Source organism: Chelonoidis abingdonii, chromosome 1 (genome assembly GCF_003597395.2).
Source record: "Chelonoidis abingdonii isolate Lonesome George chromosome 1, CheloAbing_2.0, whole genome shotgun sequence".
NCBI lineage: Eukaryota > Metazoa > Chordata > Testudines > Testudinidae > Chelonoidis > Chelonoidis abingdonii.
Window position 1 is genome coordinate 263,541,540 of NC_133769.1, and position 18,258 is coordinate 263,559,797.

At 37.7% G+C, this 18,258-nt stretch overlaps 1 protein-coding gene across 2 annotated transcripts in view; it reads right to left on the reverse strand.

The window, feature by feature from the left end:
* MYO16 (myosin XVI) overlaps positions 1-18,258 on the reverse strand; it is a 650,995-nt gene that overhangs the window by 55,435 nt on the left and 577,302 nt on the right. For both annotated transcript variants that reach the window (XM_075061501.1, XM_075061500.1), the window contains exons 29-31: positions 10,084-10,180; positions 3,953-4,199; positions 1,780-2,087 (exon numbers count right to left, since the gene is read on the reverse strand). In XM_075061501.1, coding sequence (XP_074917602.1) covers positions 1,780-2,087; positions 3,953-4,199; positions 10,084-10,180 — 652 coding nt within the window. The remainder of the gene's footprint in view (positions 1-1,779; positions 2,088-3,952; positions 4,200-10,083; positions 10,181-18,258) is intronic.

Here is an 18,258-nt window from a genome sequence, read left to right on the forward strand (position 1 = left end):
TCTTCTGCAAGATAATGTCTTACAAAAGTTTTTTTCTTAAACCTTCATTGGATAGGATTCAAGGTATTGTAATGAGCTCTGGTCAAAAGCTAACCCACATGCATATGGAGTAAGAAATAAGACTCAGGACTTTCTGCTTCAAAAACCACTGGCCTCTATAATTGGAGGTAAAGAGATGGAATCTTGCCTTGCTATCAGTAGTACTAAAGTTAGTCATCACCGGGTGAGGATCAGAAATACCTGAACCGATCAGCCATTCAATGAGTGGTGCTCTGCAGGAGTGTGCAGTGTCCACTGGGTTTGCCCAGAGTTGCTGGCTAGTGGATGACGGAGGGAAGCAGCACAAAGGAAGCAGAAACCACACACAAGGCCTCTTCCGTGAAGTCTTACAGCCTGGAGGATATTCTCTCAAAGGGTTTAGAGCTGGCATAACCAGATTGTAGTTACCCTCCTCACAGCCTCTGGTGCAGGAGGTGAGGAGTGGAAGCAGATGGCATGCCAGGGGCTATCCTCAGCTGGTAACTGATCCCTTAGAACCCTTGCTAGCTGTCACTAGCTAGAGAATCCCAGACTCCACTTGGGGTAGAGAATCAGGGAGCTATAGCTGACTCGCTGGACAGACCTCCAATCTGTCACTCCCATCAGAACTTGGGTACGGTAAAGAATCTGGTCCAATAATTTCACATTTATTTAGCCTATGCACCTTCAAAGATGCCAGGTGATTTATAAATTGGTACATACCCATTACCATTAACATAAGCAAAAACTGTCATTATTTCAAAGAACCATTTGATTGCAGGTAAATTATTCCTCCCTAGCACTGCTGGACACAGAAGGCCCAAACACTGTGCAACTGCTGAACTGCGATAGAAAGCCTCAAGCATGGACTGGAACTCTCCATCCCTTAAATGCGTCTCTCCCCTCTGGAGCACAAGGAGTGGTTTCAGGGGTGGATGGGCCAGAAGAAGGATAGGAAAGATGGAAATACATCTGACATAGACACATCAACCTAAATTATCAGGCAAAGAGGATATGCAGGGCCTTCAGTCACCATACCAGTGGCTACAGAGTGGTTGTATACTATTTCCTACCCCAATTGCAGCAAAGGAAGGCTCTGCTAGGCAAAATCTGATTACTCAGGCTTAACAAGTGAGAGCAAAAAGCATTTCTTCCTCTTTAATTTGAAGGATGGTGAGAGGGCAGGACTACTTTAATCAAAATTGCAGTTTACACACTGTAATGCTTTGAAACCTTTTTGGACTTTCATTCTATTTCAGTATGATCTGTGTACCATTACATCCAAGATCACCACATGTGAATTCTCATATAATTCACTTAACTCGCAACTCAAGTGCAGCTATCTCTGGTTTGGTTTATTCTTGTGCCTTCATATTAATGTGGAGAGAAAGAGTAGATAATTTAGATCTAACTTGGTAAAATTCAACATTCAAAATGTTTTACTTTAGCTGTCAAAAGGTTATAACACTGTTTAAAAGGTGAAATAAAAATAGTTAATAGGTCAGAATGGCTAAAATTGACACAACTCACTTATGTCCAGGGAGAACTTTGTAAACAGGTTTTTGTTGACGACAAACGAGGAAATTAGAACAAATGAATAGTTATTTACTGATTTAGGAATTACTGATATGTTGGCAATTTTATTTATTGCCACTGAAGATATTCTAAGGAAACAAGACTTTATGAAGGCATCTGAAAACATTTTAAAGATTCAAAGTCAAAAGATCAATGTTTGTGAGAGTTAGTCCCCTTCTGCCTAACCTTCATTAGCTGTTTCCTTAGAAGCTGCTGACAGGCAAGCGCTAACAGCCTCGTATGAAGCGCTCAGTCGTGTGTTAGGGTCCCTTTTTGGTTTGGGAGGAGGCTGTTTCCGTGGTGATGGCAGGCTATTACTATCATCCATGCTGAACACAGAGTACAGGGAGGGGGATCTGATGGATGATCCAGCCACAGAATGTACCAAGCCATCCACTGCCATGGGGACAGGCACAGAACTGGAATGAAAATGCTTAGGCGTTCGGCAGCCAGCAAAGCTGTCCTCAGAGACCTTCCCGCCCCTATTTTCAGCTCTGAAAAGACAGAAAAGATGCCCAGATGCATTATTCAAATGATAACAATGAACCTGTTCATGCAAACATAACAATGGCTTTTTGGTAAACAATCTTCCAACACCCCTGCTGTGCCTAGAGGGTGTGTGTAGTAATCTTCTGACAGACAAATCCAGATCAAGCTGCTAGAATTCTTCCATTTCCTGTTTTATGATAAAACAAGGCACTGGATCTTTTTCACCTGAATACAGCTTTCCTCAAGTAGTTTCATATTGTTTATCAGACATCCATTGAATGAATTGTTCACTCTTTGACTGTTAAACACAGTCAAAAGCTAGGATTTCAATCTGAATGATAATTTCAGAGAAATGCATTTTAATAGAAAGTTACTGAGGCAGCAAATGCTGAGCTTTTATCACTATTTTCTAAAAAACCAACAACTATAAATTCTACTTATGAAATCCAAATCTTTAAAATATTGTGACCTTTTAACAGATGAATTTGGCTTTGTGTTATATCCTACCTAAACACCAACAGAAGTCTTCTTGTTTAAGCTTTCCACTATTAACATTTTGAGCACAATTGTGGATTTTTCTAACTTATTGTAGTGATTTTATTTAAAATATCTGCAGTTTACAATATATATTGGAAAATAATGTTGCTAGTTTGATTCCAAAAAGCTGGTGAAAATAAGACACCCCCCCCCACACACACCAAATTTCTTCACTCTTAAAAAGCAAGAGTTACTTAGATTAGAAGTAACTGAAGACACCTTCCAGATGTCTAAAACCAGCCTTGTAATACAGTGTAGCAATGTAGTGTACTAACTAAAAGATGGTAGTACAATAACTTTACAAACAAGCCCTCCAGCATTTGTTTTTATAATTGTATTTCTGCATGGCAGATCACCAGCAGAGCTGGACTGAACTACAGGATATAGCCAGCTGCCCATGTAGTACATGAAATAGCTAAAAATGAAAGCTTAGTGCTCAGTGGAACATTTGTTTTCAGTGTAATGTTTAATTACAGTTTTTTCTACAAAGGTATTTCCTACAGTATGTAATCACTGGGATATCTGAAGCTAATTAAACAGACCCAATGTCATTTTTACTTCAGTAAAAATCATCTGACAGAGGCAATCAAGACAAAGGGGAGCTGTTTCTGATAAGATACAGTGAGCTGGAATCAAGCTCCTGTGGAAAAATAAACATTCCTATGATCAGTGAGTTATAGACACAGATAATAAGTTTATATTACAAAACCCGCCTTTCCATGCAGGTATCTGTACTTAACCCACAGGGATGGATGCTAGAATATTTGCTAGATTTGCTAGAATAGGTTAATTAAACTTTTAATTAATGATAAACATTAAGCAATTTTTTAAAAGAGAAGACAAGATCCTCTTGGCAATCCGTCTATTAGGCACATTTCTCGGTCTGGACTTCACTGCTTTTTTTATGCCTGTATAGCTGTTCCTACTATCTTGTCACATATCCAGTTGAATTTTCTAAGACAGAGTTATTATTATTAATTATTATAATTATTTATTAAAATCTCACTAAAAATCTATTTCACCTTTACTGAAACTATTTATTTTTAAATGCTAAAATATCTTAGAGATTTTAACAATAGTTATTGCATGTGCTGGTGTCTCCTGAATCAGATATCTTTTACATTGTTGCTTTATGCAGCTAGAATTACCTGATATGGCTTTACAAACAAGAAAAGTATTTAATGAAGAACCAAGAGTCATTTAAGCATACATTTAAAGAAGCCAGAGTCAAGTTTACATATGATCATTATTACTGCCATGACTAGCATGGACTGTACTGAAAACTTTAGGAAAACTGATTCCTACAGTTAGAGAAGTTGCTTTCTCTCCGTACCTTTTGGGGGCTTCTTCTTGCCTGTTTCTAACCTCTAACTTTTCCCGTCGGTAAGCAGCATTCATTTCATTGCGGAGTCGGTCATTTTCCCGAGCAATGTCAGAAGCATTCTGAATGACCAAAGCATCATATGCTTTCAGCCCCATATCCTCTGCATTCTGTAGAAAGTCTTTGATTGATGTGACCTCTTGCTGTTTGATGCTCATCTTCTGTAGCAAACGCTGGCGAGCTAGAAATCCTCTTACAACTGCCATAATGCAAGAAAAAAGATATAGACTAACGAGAGATAGAATTCAACAATGAATAACTTAATATTATTGTGCATTCAGCTGTAAAATGGATAGTGTGAATAAATATCTAGCAATATCCTTTGTGAAAGGAGAAAGAAACATTAGGCTTTCTCTACCAATTGCATACCAAAATGGACAATATGCATTTTTTGCTCACTAATAACAATGCCTAAACTGAGGCGTAGTAATAAACTCATTTACCAGTTTGAGTTACCAGTACTCAGTACTTAGTTTCATTGGCAATTTTTCTCCCTTTGCTTATATCACACTATGAAGCTTACGTCTATGCTAGGGAGCGTGAGACGATAATATTATGGCATAAATTTAAAACATCATTTGGCTCACAATGTGCTAATTTTCTATATGATAGAAGGTTCAGTTTGTCAACTTCCTCATAGTGGGAAAGAATGTTGGTACATGTCCGATTATAAAAGAGATGATAGCCTATTCTTATATGCATTCAATGTTTCTCTCCTTATTATGTACAAAAAATTAAACTCTTAGTCTTCCAACCGATGACAAGAGATTAATAAAAATGGTATAAGAGGAAGGAGTCTCTGGGTTCCATGCATTATAAAGAATGTATATTTACATTCTTTGTAATATAACAGTATCATCCTTTGAATACTGGAGTTTTTCATATGGACACCTGCAGACAATTGTTATTTTAGATATATGTTGTTTCAAAAGAGGTGGATGGATAGAGTTATTGGCCTATCTATTGGAGTGGTAATAATTGAGTATGTGCTGTGGCTTAGTAGGAAGAGTGAGCTAACTGTATTGTACTTTACTTGTAATTTTAAATAATCAACAGAATGCTCAGAGTTTGTGGGTGGACATTTTATTGTAAATCAAATTGTGTATATGCACATACAGTACAGGGAACAGATAGCATAGTGTGTATAAAGGTCTGTTTGCATGAGTTTGGGACAATCACATTACACAAGAGTAATGAAGCCATAGGTGAGTTATGGAAGTCATCTTAAATTATGTTAATAAAATGTTCATACTACACCACCATCATGTATATTCTACGTGTATGTCATAGTTTACAAGAAACTATTTCACAAATGTTTAGAGAATTTAAAAAAGTGCTTGGGACTATTTCTGCCTGCAAAATCATGTGCATTAGTTCACCTTAGTAAAAATGTAAAGGATTCAGGGAGAAAAAATGAAATAAAATAAATATATTTAAATGTAATGCACTCCTACAATCACCACATATAGTTTTTTCTATTCATGAATATGTCACAAATTAAAATCACATGTATTGTCTTTTTCCAGGGTTAGAAGTGCAGTGAGTCCCACTGGGAAGCTGATTTAGGACTATTTAACTGATGTCAGAAATATTTAGGTGATTTTATTACTTTGACTTCCATCTAGTAAGAACAAATATACACATTGAGCCAAATCTCACTCATTCATGCAGTTAGTCCCATTACAGCCAACGGAAATATTCCTATGAGTAAGGTGAGCAAAATTTGACTACAGCCTTTATTCAGTGTTGTTTGAGTTCAAGGGGAAAAAAAACATTGAAACAATGAAAAAATTGATATTAAGGTTTTTCAGGTAAAAATTTGATATCAAAGTTTTCACCTGCCAAAAATCTAAAAAGCATACGGCTCTTTTTTTAATTGCACAACTGAGTATTTAGTTCTTAGGAATGCTGTACTGTAAAATGAAATAGAAAACAGTTGTGCTGAACTAATCTAAAGGAAAAATGTCTTCCAGGAATGTAAAATGTTACTGAATAAAATAAAGAGGATAAAGCTGACAGCAACATAAGATATTTATCATCACTTTCCTTGTTCTTGTTTATATATTTATAATTAGATTTTCTTAGGGATGCTCAGTGTTTAATTGCTTGAAATGCAGGAAAGGTTAATGTGAATATTCAATATTCTCTGTGTCCAAAATTCACTGGGTTTTGAATTCACCTAGTCTTATCTATTTCAAGCATGTTTATAATGGAGGAATTTGAGGGTTTACATTTCCATTATTGTAGCAAACTGTGTCTCAATCTCTCTAGCCACATTTTATAATAAAAGTTGACTTCTTTAACATCAGAAATATTAATGCACTAACCTTATTTAGTTCAAAAGGAAATTAATAGTGCATCTTCCTTTTGATAATTTTATGAGAGGCTTCATATTTAACACACACATTATTGAATCTGAACTCATAAAATGCCGGTGTTGAGGAGGTAATGAATACATGCACAGAACATAATCTAGGAGAGTTCATTGCTCTCAAAAACACAATATTGAAAGAGCTTAATCATATAGAATTATTCCTTCACCTGCTGTACTTTCTGAAATATATTTTCAGAGCAAATGGCTTATTTGCTAAACATTTAAGCAGAAAATCCTAAATCGCCTTGAAGAAAACAATATATTTCTAAAGCTCTGATACATTTTTACCTTTGTTTTAGATATTTTTGTTTTATTTTTTAAAGATAAATGAAGCAAAAGTGAACCAATGGCAGAGGATAAGAAATATATTTGTGCTGGATAAATCTCCATTATGATTGTTAGCAGGACTGACAGAGGATGGGACACTGAAATTGATATGCTGGTCATTAAAACTGGTCATAATATTTTTGATGACACATGCTGTTTCATTGAAGCAGAGATGTTTGACTAAGTTCATTGAGAAGATTGAGAGAGAAAGACTTTCTCCACAAAAACACCCACCACCTCCCACAAACTTTCTGAATTGAACAGCTCTGGTTTCAATCCAAAAATGGATATTTCAACAAAATTCTGTCTTAATTAAAGTATTTGAGAGTTTTTGTTTTCATTCCAGTGCACAATGAAAACAAACTTTGAAACCTCCAATGGAAGCTAAGTGGAAGTGTCATCTTTTGGCATGCTCTGCTGTTCATAATGTAGTCCTTACTGCACTGCTTTCCTCATTTATGTTGGCCACCTAAAATATTTGAGGTCCTGCACCTCCAAAGCCAGAGGTATACCTGATTCTTTAGGGTTCCCTTTGGTACAAAGATTAGTGTTGTGGAAATTGTGGCAGACTGTGGATTTGGCTTCTATACACAGATAAATTAATTCATATTTTGGCTGAATTGTAATGGAAGAACTTTGGGATAATTAGCTTTTCCCTCAGTCCCCCAATCAGTTCTCTAGTTGATTCAGAATGATCAGAACTGCTCCTGGGTAGCTGCCGTACTTGTACACCCAGGGGTTACTACAGAGGTTGTGATAATCTGAAGTATTTGAGCTCCTAGCTCCTAGCTCCTGGTACAGGTGGGTCTGGTAGGCAATTTTCAGGGAGGGATACTTGGCTCTTTAAGTTGCTTCCCTCCTTTCGCCACTACAGTCTGGGCTTGATGACCTATCAACACATGATGAAAGACTTCCCTGTTTTCTCAGGCTTTTGTTGAAGGCATGGTGGAAAATTACTGAGGGGATGACTGGAAAGGTTTGGATGGATGGTAATGTTTGAGGTTGACAAGATTTTTGTATAGGATTGTTTTTCTTTTTGAGAACTCTGAGGTGTCCTGTTATATTATTTTATGAAAATGATATACATTTTATACTGCGCTTTGAATTTGAGATAGGCACAATGACTATATTTGAATAAATAAATGTAAAACTTCACTTTATCCATTTCAAGACTAGATTACCTATTAGAGATTGCCCTGATCTACAGATGTGAGTCTATCCAGGACAATCTAATGCCATGTCTGGTATTTGATGCCACTGCATTATGCCTTTAATCAACATGTCATAAAGAAAAATACATGTCTTTAGCTTCAAAAGATCTCTGGCTTGAAGTACAAGAAGACTGATGTCCATCAGTCTAAGAGTACCCTACCCCTTGCATTGCTATCAGTAGACTTGGTGGGATCCATTTATTCTAGGGGTAGAATGGGTTATGTAAGGTCATGTTGAGTTAAACTGCTTTTTAGGGAGAAGCAGAAGGCATTCCAAACCTCTCAAAGCTCCTGGGCTTGTAGTTGTTACATACTTTTAACTACACCTATTTGTGGAGTACTGCTTACATTACAGGCCGATGCATGGATGTGGGAAGTCAGCCAGGGTCTTACTCAAGCCATGTGTAGGGCTATGTCTTCACTACCCGCCGTATCGGCGGGTAGCAATCGATTGCTCAGGGATCGATATATCGCATCTCATCTAGACACGATATATCGATCCCTGAACGCGCTTATATCGATTCCGGAACTCCACCAACCCGAACGGAGTTGCGGAATCGACAGGGGGAGCCGCGGACATCGATCCCGCGCCGTGAGGACGGTGAGTAATTCGATCTTAGATACTTCAACTTCAGCTACGTTATTCACGTAGCTGAAGTTGCGTATCTAAGATCGATTTTCCCCCGTAGTGTAGACCAGCCCTAGGACAGGAATGTTCCTTACTCAATCAGCTTCCTCAGACTTCTCCACACCTGTGTAAAGATAGGTAAAATCTGTCCCACAATAGGTGAGAGCTTTCTAAATATGGTTTCTGAGAAAATGACTTTTTAAATGGAAGTCAAATCCGGAAACAAGAAGCCAAGAAACTGAATTTTGTGGGGAGCTAAGCAAGCATTCATCCTCCTTACTTAGGATTAAACTTTGCAGATGTCTTGTAAACCTTGGTGTTATGGCAGCTGAGGAAGGTCTAGTTTGTGGTGAAGTGGAATATTAATGGTCATTGAGTTTAAACTAGATGCAAGAAGGTGAAGATTTACAACTTTTCTTGGTAGTCAGCATGAGGGAAAGCAGGATGAATCAGTTTTGCTTTTCTAATGCAGATAAATGTGTGGAGGCAATGGGGATAATTGCATTTAAAGTTAGACATCTGCTTCAATACCTTGTTGAATGGGGACCTGTGTAAACTACCATCCTCCAAAACCTGAAACATTATTAATTCCTATTATTATTTTCACACAGATGACTTTGTTTCCCTTGCTTCAGGTGTTCTCTCTCTTTCCCCTGCTTTCTCTCTACAACCACCATTTAGTGAAGAACAGATCATTAAATTGACAGTTTAAATCTATCTATCTATATATATATATATATACCCAGGATATTTTTTAGCCAACTATGTGACAGGTACTTCTGTCTATTGAGTCAGCTTTTTTTTTAAAGTGTTAATGTGAATTGTTGCTGCTACAAGCCAACTAAATAAACAATGTATAGTGTGAAGGAAGCTGCTTTATACAAAGCAATATTCCCTTTTGAAATGGTTATTTGAGATTCTGATGGGAAATAGAACAGAAACTACAGGAAATCAGGAGACAGTGGATAGTATCTCCTTCAAAAAGTGTGCCAAAAATGTCAAAATGACCTTAGTAAAGACACCAACATAACAGTCAAAGGGAAAAAGAAATCAAGCCAAAAGAAAATATGCAAGATACAGCAAATGAGAACAAAGAAAGACAACCAACACCCTAAATTAGTAGCATTAAAAGTAGCTGTTTTATGGATGTAAGATATATGTAAATATAAAAAAGTTTGCATCTTCTATAGTTTATTTGTTATTTGTTGGGGAATTAAGAGTAATACTAAAAACTCTTAAATCCTAGAAATATAGTTTGTTCTTTAAAAAAACAAGCAGCACTGGAGATAAAGGAGCATTTAGTTTTAATTTCAGCCAACAGCTAGAACTGAAACTGGGTTTGTCATACAAAAGGTGCACTTGTTAACAATGTTAGTCTGGACTTCTAAAAATCTGTATAGTCAGTTAGTTGGAGGTGGAATTGTTTGGAAATGTATCAAATACAATAACTAATCAAGGAAGAAAAAAATCCCATACCACAAAATGTTCTTGCACTCAATGTACAAAAATTATAGTTCAGAAATATTTGTTCTGTAATTGTTACCTTTTTGACAAGTTACAATTTTCCTCTGCAGCTGAAGGCACAAATCATTGAGATAGTCAGCTTGCCAGTACTTTAGAAACACTTTTTGGACTCCTATCTAAAATACAAACAGCAGAGAAACCTTTACCATCAAGGAAAAAAAGGGCAAGATGATTATAGATAAATAATGATCATACATAAAGCATCTAGCAAACGGTTAAGATGAGATCAGAAATGTAATATACGTCACAATACCTGTATCTGGTGCTTTTCTCTTCCATTTATAGGGCCACAAGGAAATACCTTGCTTTTGAAACTTTCTGAACATGCACAGACAATACAAAAAATCCTTAGCAGTTCTTTTTATGTACAACTTTCTAAGACATTTCTTTCTAGCAGTCTTCAAAAACCCATGTCTTTACAAACAGTGATTAATGAAAAAATGGGAGTAATGATTAAGTAAGAGTTGCCCTCATAAGCTATTTTCTTCTCAGGATTTTTGTGGAAGAACCATTTCTTTGCTATTTAGAATTGTAAAGAAGACACAAGCACGCAGTGAGCTGTGCTTAACAATGAAGAACATAGCTCCTTTTGCTGATTGGATTGCTACTCACCTATATAATTAATAAGTGTATTGATTAATTTGTACAAGTCTGGCAATAATTGCTCAAATTATTCCAAATTTTACTTGCTTGTAGCCTACAGGCCTGGTTCTGCTCTGTTACACCAATGGAGCCCCATTGAAAATATTTTCTGTGGGGATGCCTTTGTGTGACTGACAGCAGAATTAGAAAAAATAACCTTTGTACAAATGGACAGGAAAAGCTCAAATCATCGTAAGCTGATAAATCACAGAAGACATTGCAACTTATGTTGTGCTTTCTTCAGAATACCCCATATACGCAGCAGAGGTTACAGAATTCACATAATGTTATGCTGCTGTTTGATTTCAGCAAAATCTACAGTCAGTTAATAAAAGCATATGCAAAGCTCTGATTAAATAATTTAAGCAATGATTCAGTGCTGGACATGGCTAAAACCAAAGTAAAGAAATGTCAGTATGCAATGATGAAACAAACCTACAGTTTCAAATCTCCCATGTATTATAACCCTCTTTAACCAACTCGTATAATAAGAAATATTAATAAAACTTTACGTTTATATTGCACTTTTCATACTGAAGGGTCCCAAAGTGCTTTCCAAACAGAAATCATTTAGGTCAAAAATGACTGGCTAATATAGTGGCAGAATTTGCACCACAACACTCTTCTGAATTGGATGCCAAACTAACTTAACCGTTTTTTACTGTCTCACCTCTAGGCCTTGTCTGTACTAACAAGCTTTGTAGCAATAATTCACCATTTGTGCAGTTCCACTGGCTGCAGGATTAGTCACCTAGAAGTACAAATGCCAGTGCCCTATCCATATAGGGTTGCCTGTTTTGGCTGGACATATTCCTGGAGGTTTCATCACATGACATAATCTTTAATTAAAGATAATCTTTAATTCCTAGAGACTCTAGGACAATCCTGAAGGATTGTCAACCCTATGTCCATGTTAAGCTTCCAGCTCTGCTACTGGTGGTAAAGATGCACTAGTGGTGAATTACACCTGTAAAAGTTGCTATTGTACATGTAGCCACAAGGCCAGATACCAGTTTGTAAACTCAAAACTCTATTTGACTTCAATGGGCTTTGCATTAGGTCCTCTAAATCTGGCAAAAAAAAAAAAAAAAAAAGAGAGAGAGAGACACACACAGAGAGAAAAACTCTACCAAAGATCATAGAGAGATTCTCTTTTATGTTATCTCTTAGCAGCCTGGACTTTTGGAGATGAAAGTAAGTAAAGATTCCCTACCCCATTCAAATATGTGTGTGTGATTCAGCTCATAACTATGGGTCTACGGGGTGTGTGTACGTGAAGTTTTGCTCGTTTCTTCTGTAGGCATAGAGAATGCAGATGAAATAGTAGAGTTCAGCTGTGTGAAGAATGAGTGGCAGGATTTGGAGACACGACACAGGGAAGTCTGTACCCCTTGTGGAGGGTTCGGTATGGGCCAAAGGAGAGATAGTTACATCTCTAGGACTGTATTTTACAGTTAGACAAAAGCAGCAGTTGTAGAGCAGTTCTGTTTCCATGCCCAGCTCTGGTGGGGGGATTATTTCCCTTCAGCCCTTATGCCATTATACTACATATTATTCTGGTCACATGCTTAACTGACAAGTGAGACCTATGTGTGGCTACTTTCTGCTACAATGAGATTATTCAAATTTAAAATTCTTGCTAATCAGCTTGCCTCCTGCATGTCTACAAACATTCCAGTTACTTTCATTAGTTGGGTCAAGAGTAAATTTCCTCTCCTCTCCCACTTCCATATACTAATAAACAAGTATGTGCATTATGGGAGTTTTATAATTGCCTCTGAGACATCCAGTATTAGCTACTGTTGGGAATAAGATACTGTACAAGAAGGACCAATGGTAAGATTCGGTATGATATTTCCTGTAAAAATTCCTAAATATCTGGAAGAATATGACATTCGCAAAACCAAATTTACAGTTGTGGTGGCTTCATTAACTTACACTATGTTGCTTGCTTTGGTTTATGTGTGTGTTGTGGGAAGGGGAGGTCCAAAATTGTCAATCTTCACTCTTCATGCTGTAGATACCATCTAGCTATTCATTCGTTTTGTTTTATTATGTTTGTTCCATTCCCAGAAAGTTACACAGGATGATTGCTCAATGTTTATTACTTCATTTAGTGTACTGTCTTTCTTTTTTGAAATTGCTCACAATTTTTGGCAGTAAATTGTACTTTGTACAATATCTACTCATTGTAGTATAAACCTGAGACACAGGTATTAGCTGTGACAAAGTTCCTCCTCCACCTTGGTGGGTGCTGCGCTTATTGGTGGATTTGCTCACCTCACAGATCCACCCTCTGGGTCGGGAAACAGCCTAGAGACCTTCCCCTCTGGTAGATGCCACAGTCCAGGTCAATTCCTCCTGTGTTTGATCAGAGTTGGGAGGTTTGGGGGGAACCTAGGCCTGCGCTCTACTCCCGGTTCCAGCCGAGGGCCTTGTGGATTGCAGCTGTCTATAGTGCATCCTGTAACAGCTGCATGACAGCTACAGCTCCCTGGGCTACTTCCGAATGGCCTCCTCCAAACACCTTCTTTGTCCTCACCACCGGACCTTCCTCCTGATGTCTGATAACGCTTGTACTTCTCAGTCCTCCAGCAGTATGCCTACTCACGCTCAGCTTCTTGCACGCCTCTTGCTCCCAGTTCCTCACACACACACTTCCTCCCCTCTGGCTCTCGGCAGGTTAATTGGAGTCAGGTGTTCTCATTAGTCTGGAGCAGCCCCTACTCTGGTCACTCAGGGAACAGAAAACTGCTTATCCAGTGGCCAGTATATCTCCCTTTTACTCTGCTGTTCCCAACTGGCCTGGGTCTATCACATAGCAAGGAAATGTGCACACTTTCTTCAACTAACTATTTTCTATCTGACCACTAATGGCACATATATGCCACTGATAATAATGAACTATGCAAAATTATGAAATAAAAATTAAGTCTAGGAACTTAAAACCAATTCAGAAATGGTTTAGGGCATTCTTCCATTCCTATGACTTCATGGAGATTAGTGTTTCAGACCAAATGTTCAAAGTGGCTTTCAGTAATTTAACTCCCAAATTTTGCAGACAAAAATGATAGGTGAGCTATCTAAATTCTGATTTTAGGGTATAAATGTTAGTCTTCTATCTAATTTCACCAATAATGGATAAAAGTTGCAAAAGCAAAGACTCTTTTCTAAAATTTCTATCTGTTTTATTCTCGTGCCCAATCATCATAGTAAATTAAGACTTTTGAGGGAAGTGGGAACTACATTTCACTAAACTTGCTTAGTAGAAACCTACAGAGAATCTTAGGCCTTGTCTACGTGGGAAAATTCTTCAGCATAGCTGTTTTAGAATAATTCTCCCATGTGGACACTCTATTGCAGAATACAAGTGATTTTATTCTGGAATAGTTACTCCTTTCTCTAAATGGAATAAAATTACTTTTATTTTGCAATTTATTTCTCCCTGCCTTTTACTATACAAGTATACTTGCTTATACAAGCAAGATTATGCCCTTTCCTTGAGCCAAAGGAAACCACCAACCATGACTTTCTTACTTAGCCAAAAAGATCTCACCAAGGTCTCTAGTGACCTCTTTATACTGTAGTCTTGGGGCCATTCCTCTATGAGGCTATCCTTCTTGATTTATTAGCTGACTTTGCACAGTTGATCTCTCCCTCCTCCCCAAACTTTCATCATTCTATACCTGTCTGGTTCTCTTAATTCTCTGACTTGGTCTTTTAGTTTCTCTATTTCTCCTTGCCCAGTCTCTGCTGCCATTCTTTAGGGCTTTGTCCTCACGTCCCCTCTTCTTTTTTTCTCTATTATTTTCTGGATAACCTCAAATGTAATCATGGCTTCAACTATCATCTCTATGCCACTGATTCCCACATATCTCTCTCCACCTCCAGTCTCTCTACCTTTGTTCAGATTTGCATCTCTGTCCTTCAGGCACCTGCTCCTGGATTCCCTGCATCTAGGTTAAGCTACATGTATCAACAAACAACTCCTCTGGCCAGGGATGATATATTTGAAATTACCAGGTACATGTACCATGACATCCTAACTACCAAAATATTTAAAATAATAATGCAAAAATATAGACCCTTTCCTGTGTTTAGCATTTTCACTTCAGCGGATATATTTTTGTTGAAAAGATGAGTATTACCAACAGCTGATGCTAAATGATTTACTCTCTTTTTCTGCATGCAGGTGTCTGACTGAATGAGCAGACTAAAGCTTCCTCAAATCTGTACATCACTTATATATATTCAACACATTTTTGTTTTTGCATTTTTCTTTTCGCCTTTGGATTGAACATAAAAAATTCACTTTGAAAATTTAAAACTCTTTATATATGAAATTTGTTTGTTAGTTGCACTTAGTCTCATAAGAAACACAGTATTGTATATATTCCTGGAGTGGGTGACTTTATAATTAGATGGGAAGCTCAAAAAAGCCTATGGAGCTTTATAAATGAACCCAAAAGGAACACAATCATGACTGAAGCAAATTCATTTTTAAATGTGCGTAAACACTATTTACAATTTTTTTGCAACATATGACAGCTCTGCTGTGACACCTTTAAACAACATCTATTAGAGAAATTGGTATGAGACATTAGATTACTTTAGTATTAATTGAGCTTTGTATAGATCTACCTTTGAAATGAATCTTCTGAAGTTAACCTAGAACATCTATACTCACTCCACAATGTATAATGTTGGTGCTCCGTGAAAGGGAGAATAATGAAAATGTTTGGATTTCATACTTCAGTTATATGTCTCGTAAAAACAGTTTTTGAGACTACAGCCTGTCTTCATTTTGGTCTGCTCTCCAATCACATAATGTTTCTTGCTTGTCAAGGGGAAAGGGTGGGAGAGGTTAAAATGTTCTCCTACCTCGACACTCACTTCTCAATACTTTCAGGACTACAAAGTGCTCTTATCTGAGATTGAAATTTTAATGTCATTCAGACTCCTGTAAAAGTAAACCATCTGTGAATTATAGTCATAGTTATTTTAATTAGAAAATCATTAGGGTTTTAATGTTATTTTTCAAAAAGACACATTTTTAAAGATTAAGTAAAATTGTCATTGATGACTACCAAAGCTTCAATTACTGCTATTTTTTTAAAGAAAAGGTGTAGGATGCAAAAGTACAGACATTCAAAATTACAGAACGGTTGCTGAGATGGAGTGTAGGTGGTATAAAGGCAGTATTAGTTCATACTTAATAGGTGTCAAGGGAATCTGTGAAGCTGTTCTTTAGTTTAAAAAAGGCAATTTGAGGGAGTGCTCTGTGTTTCTGGCAGTACTTTCAAAATAGCTACCTAGAAAAGACAGACAGTTATAATATAAAGATATTTTATACGACACACATTTTCACAGTACATTAATGAAATGTGAAAAAAACATAAAGCTATTGTAAGATTTGTCTTTTTGTGATATTAATGTCTATAAAATCATTATAACAACATACACAGTTACAGGGCACAGATATAAGAACTGAACTATTATTTGTAAAAGCACTAAGTTTCTGCTATATTTATGAGCTTTTTCTTACACATTTTTAAGGCCTTGTTCCATTGTCTCTGGCATATTAATGACCTCTGATTCTGGCATGAACCTAATAAGACGTCAATTCTGCAAATGCTTATGTATTCACTTAGCTTAAGGCTCATGCTCACATGAATAACAATAAGCATGTGTAAATGTCTCAAGAATTGGGGCTTAGAGTGTCCCTTCCTTGTTGCACTTCCATTTCCTCTGTCCAGGAAAGGAGAAAGGTCCTGAACCAGGAAATGGCTGGGGTTTGTTGAGAAGTGGCTGCTGCATGATGTGCCAGAAGATACAGAGAAGCTGGAGGCAAAGAGGGATCCCCAGGAACTGAATGCAGAAGAGCTTTTCACTGCCAGATATTACAGCTGGGCGCAGGTCTCTATGAGACTTGTGGGGCGCTAACCGAGCTTGGCCTGGAAAACTGCAAGATCTTATTCGCTAGAATAGAGACTAAACTGGAGAGGGAACTCCAGGCACCAGGCCTGAAGAGTTCTGACTCTTGATTGGACTGCCCATGGACCTAAACAAGAACCACTATTGCTTACTTTAAATTCTAACTGTTTAAGCCTCTGTACCTAGGTTATTTGCAAACTTTCCCTTTCCCACCAGCCTTTGTAAAGTACCCTTTCACTTACGTGTGTCTGAGGAGTTATTGGGACACATCAGGACTAGTGCCTAAAAGGCCTAGCTGCTGAAGCAACTACGGTGTTTACTTCTGAACCTGGTGTGCTATTGGCAGTTTGAGGGTTTGGTTTACTTCAGCACTGAACCGCCCCAATAATTACAACTGCTACAAAATAGACAGACAGCTCTGTTATTTGAAAATGCTAGAATATGCAGAAGGACCAAAAGAAAAAATATGTATGTGTGTTGAGACAGACATACAGACAATGAGAGACAGCAATAGCAGCAACAGTTGGGAGCTGAAAGCCTGGAAGACAAAGCCAGATAAATAAAATAACAACTACAAAGGCATGTGCTGCATGGAGAATTGCTAACGTAGTTCCTATTTTTAAGAAAGGGAAAAAAAAGTGATCCGGGTAACTATAGGCCTGTTAGCTTGACGTCTGTAGTATGTAAGGTCTTGGAAAAATTTTTAAAGGAGGAAGTAGTTAAGGACATTGAGGTCAATGGTAATTGGGACGAATTGCAACATGGATTTACTAAAGGTAGATCGTGCCAAACCAACCTGATCTCCTTCTTTGAGAAGGTGACAGATTACTTAGACAAAGGAAATGCGGTAGATCTAATTTACCTCGATTTCAGTAAGGCGTTTGACACGGTTCCGCATGGGGAACTGTTAGTTAAATTGGAAAAGATGGGGATGAATATGAAAGTTGTAAGGTGGATAAGGAACTGGTTAAAGGGGAGACTCCAGCGGGTCGTACTGAAGGGTGAACTGTCAGGCTGGAAGGAGGTTACTAGTGGAGTCCCTCAAGGATCGGTTTTGGGACCGATCTTATTTAACCTTTTTATTACTGACCTTGGCACAAAGAGCGGGAATGTGCTAATAAAGTTTGCGGATGACACAAAGCTGGGGGGTATTGCTAACACGGAGAAGGACCGGGATACTATTCAGGAAGATCTGGACCACCTTGTAAACTGGAGTAATAGTAATAGGATGAAATATAATAGTGAAAAGTGCAAGGTCATGCACTTAGGGATTAATAATAAGAATTTTAGATATACGTTGGGGACGCATCAGTTGGAAGCGACGGAGGAGGAGAAGGACCTTGGGGTATTGGTTGATAGCAGGATGACTATGAGCCGCCAATGTGATATGGCTGTTAAAAAAGCAAATGCGGTTTTAGGATGCATCAGGCGAGGTATTTCCAGCAAGGAGAAGGAGGTGTTAGTGCCGTTATATACGGCGCTGGTGAGACCCCACCTGGAATATTGTGTGCAGTTCTGGTGTCCCATGTTTAAGAAGGATGAATTCAAACTGGAACAGGTTCAGAGACGGGCTACTAGGATGATCCGAGGAATGGAAAATCTGCCTTATGAAAGGAGA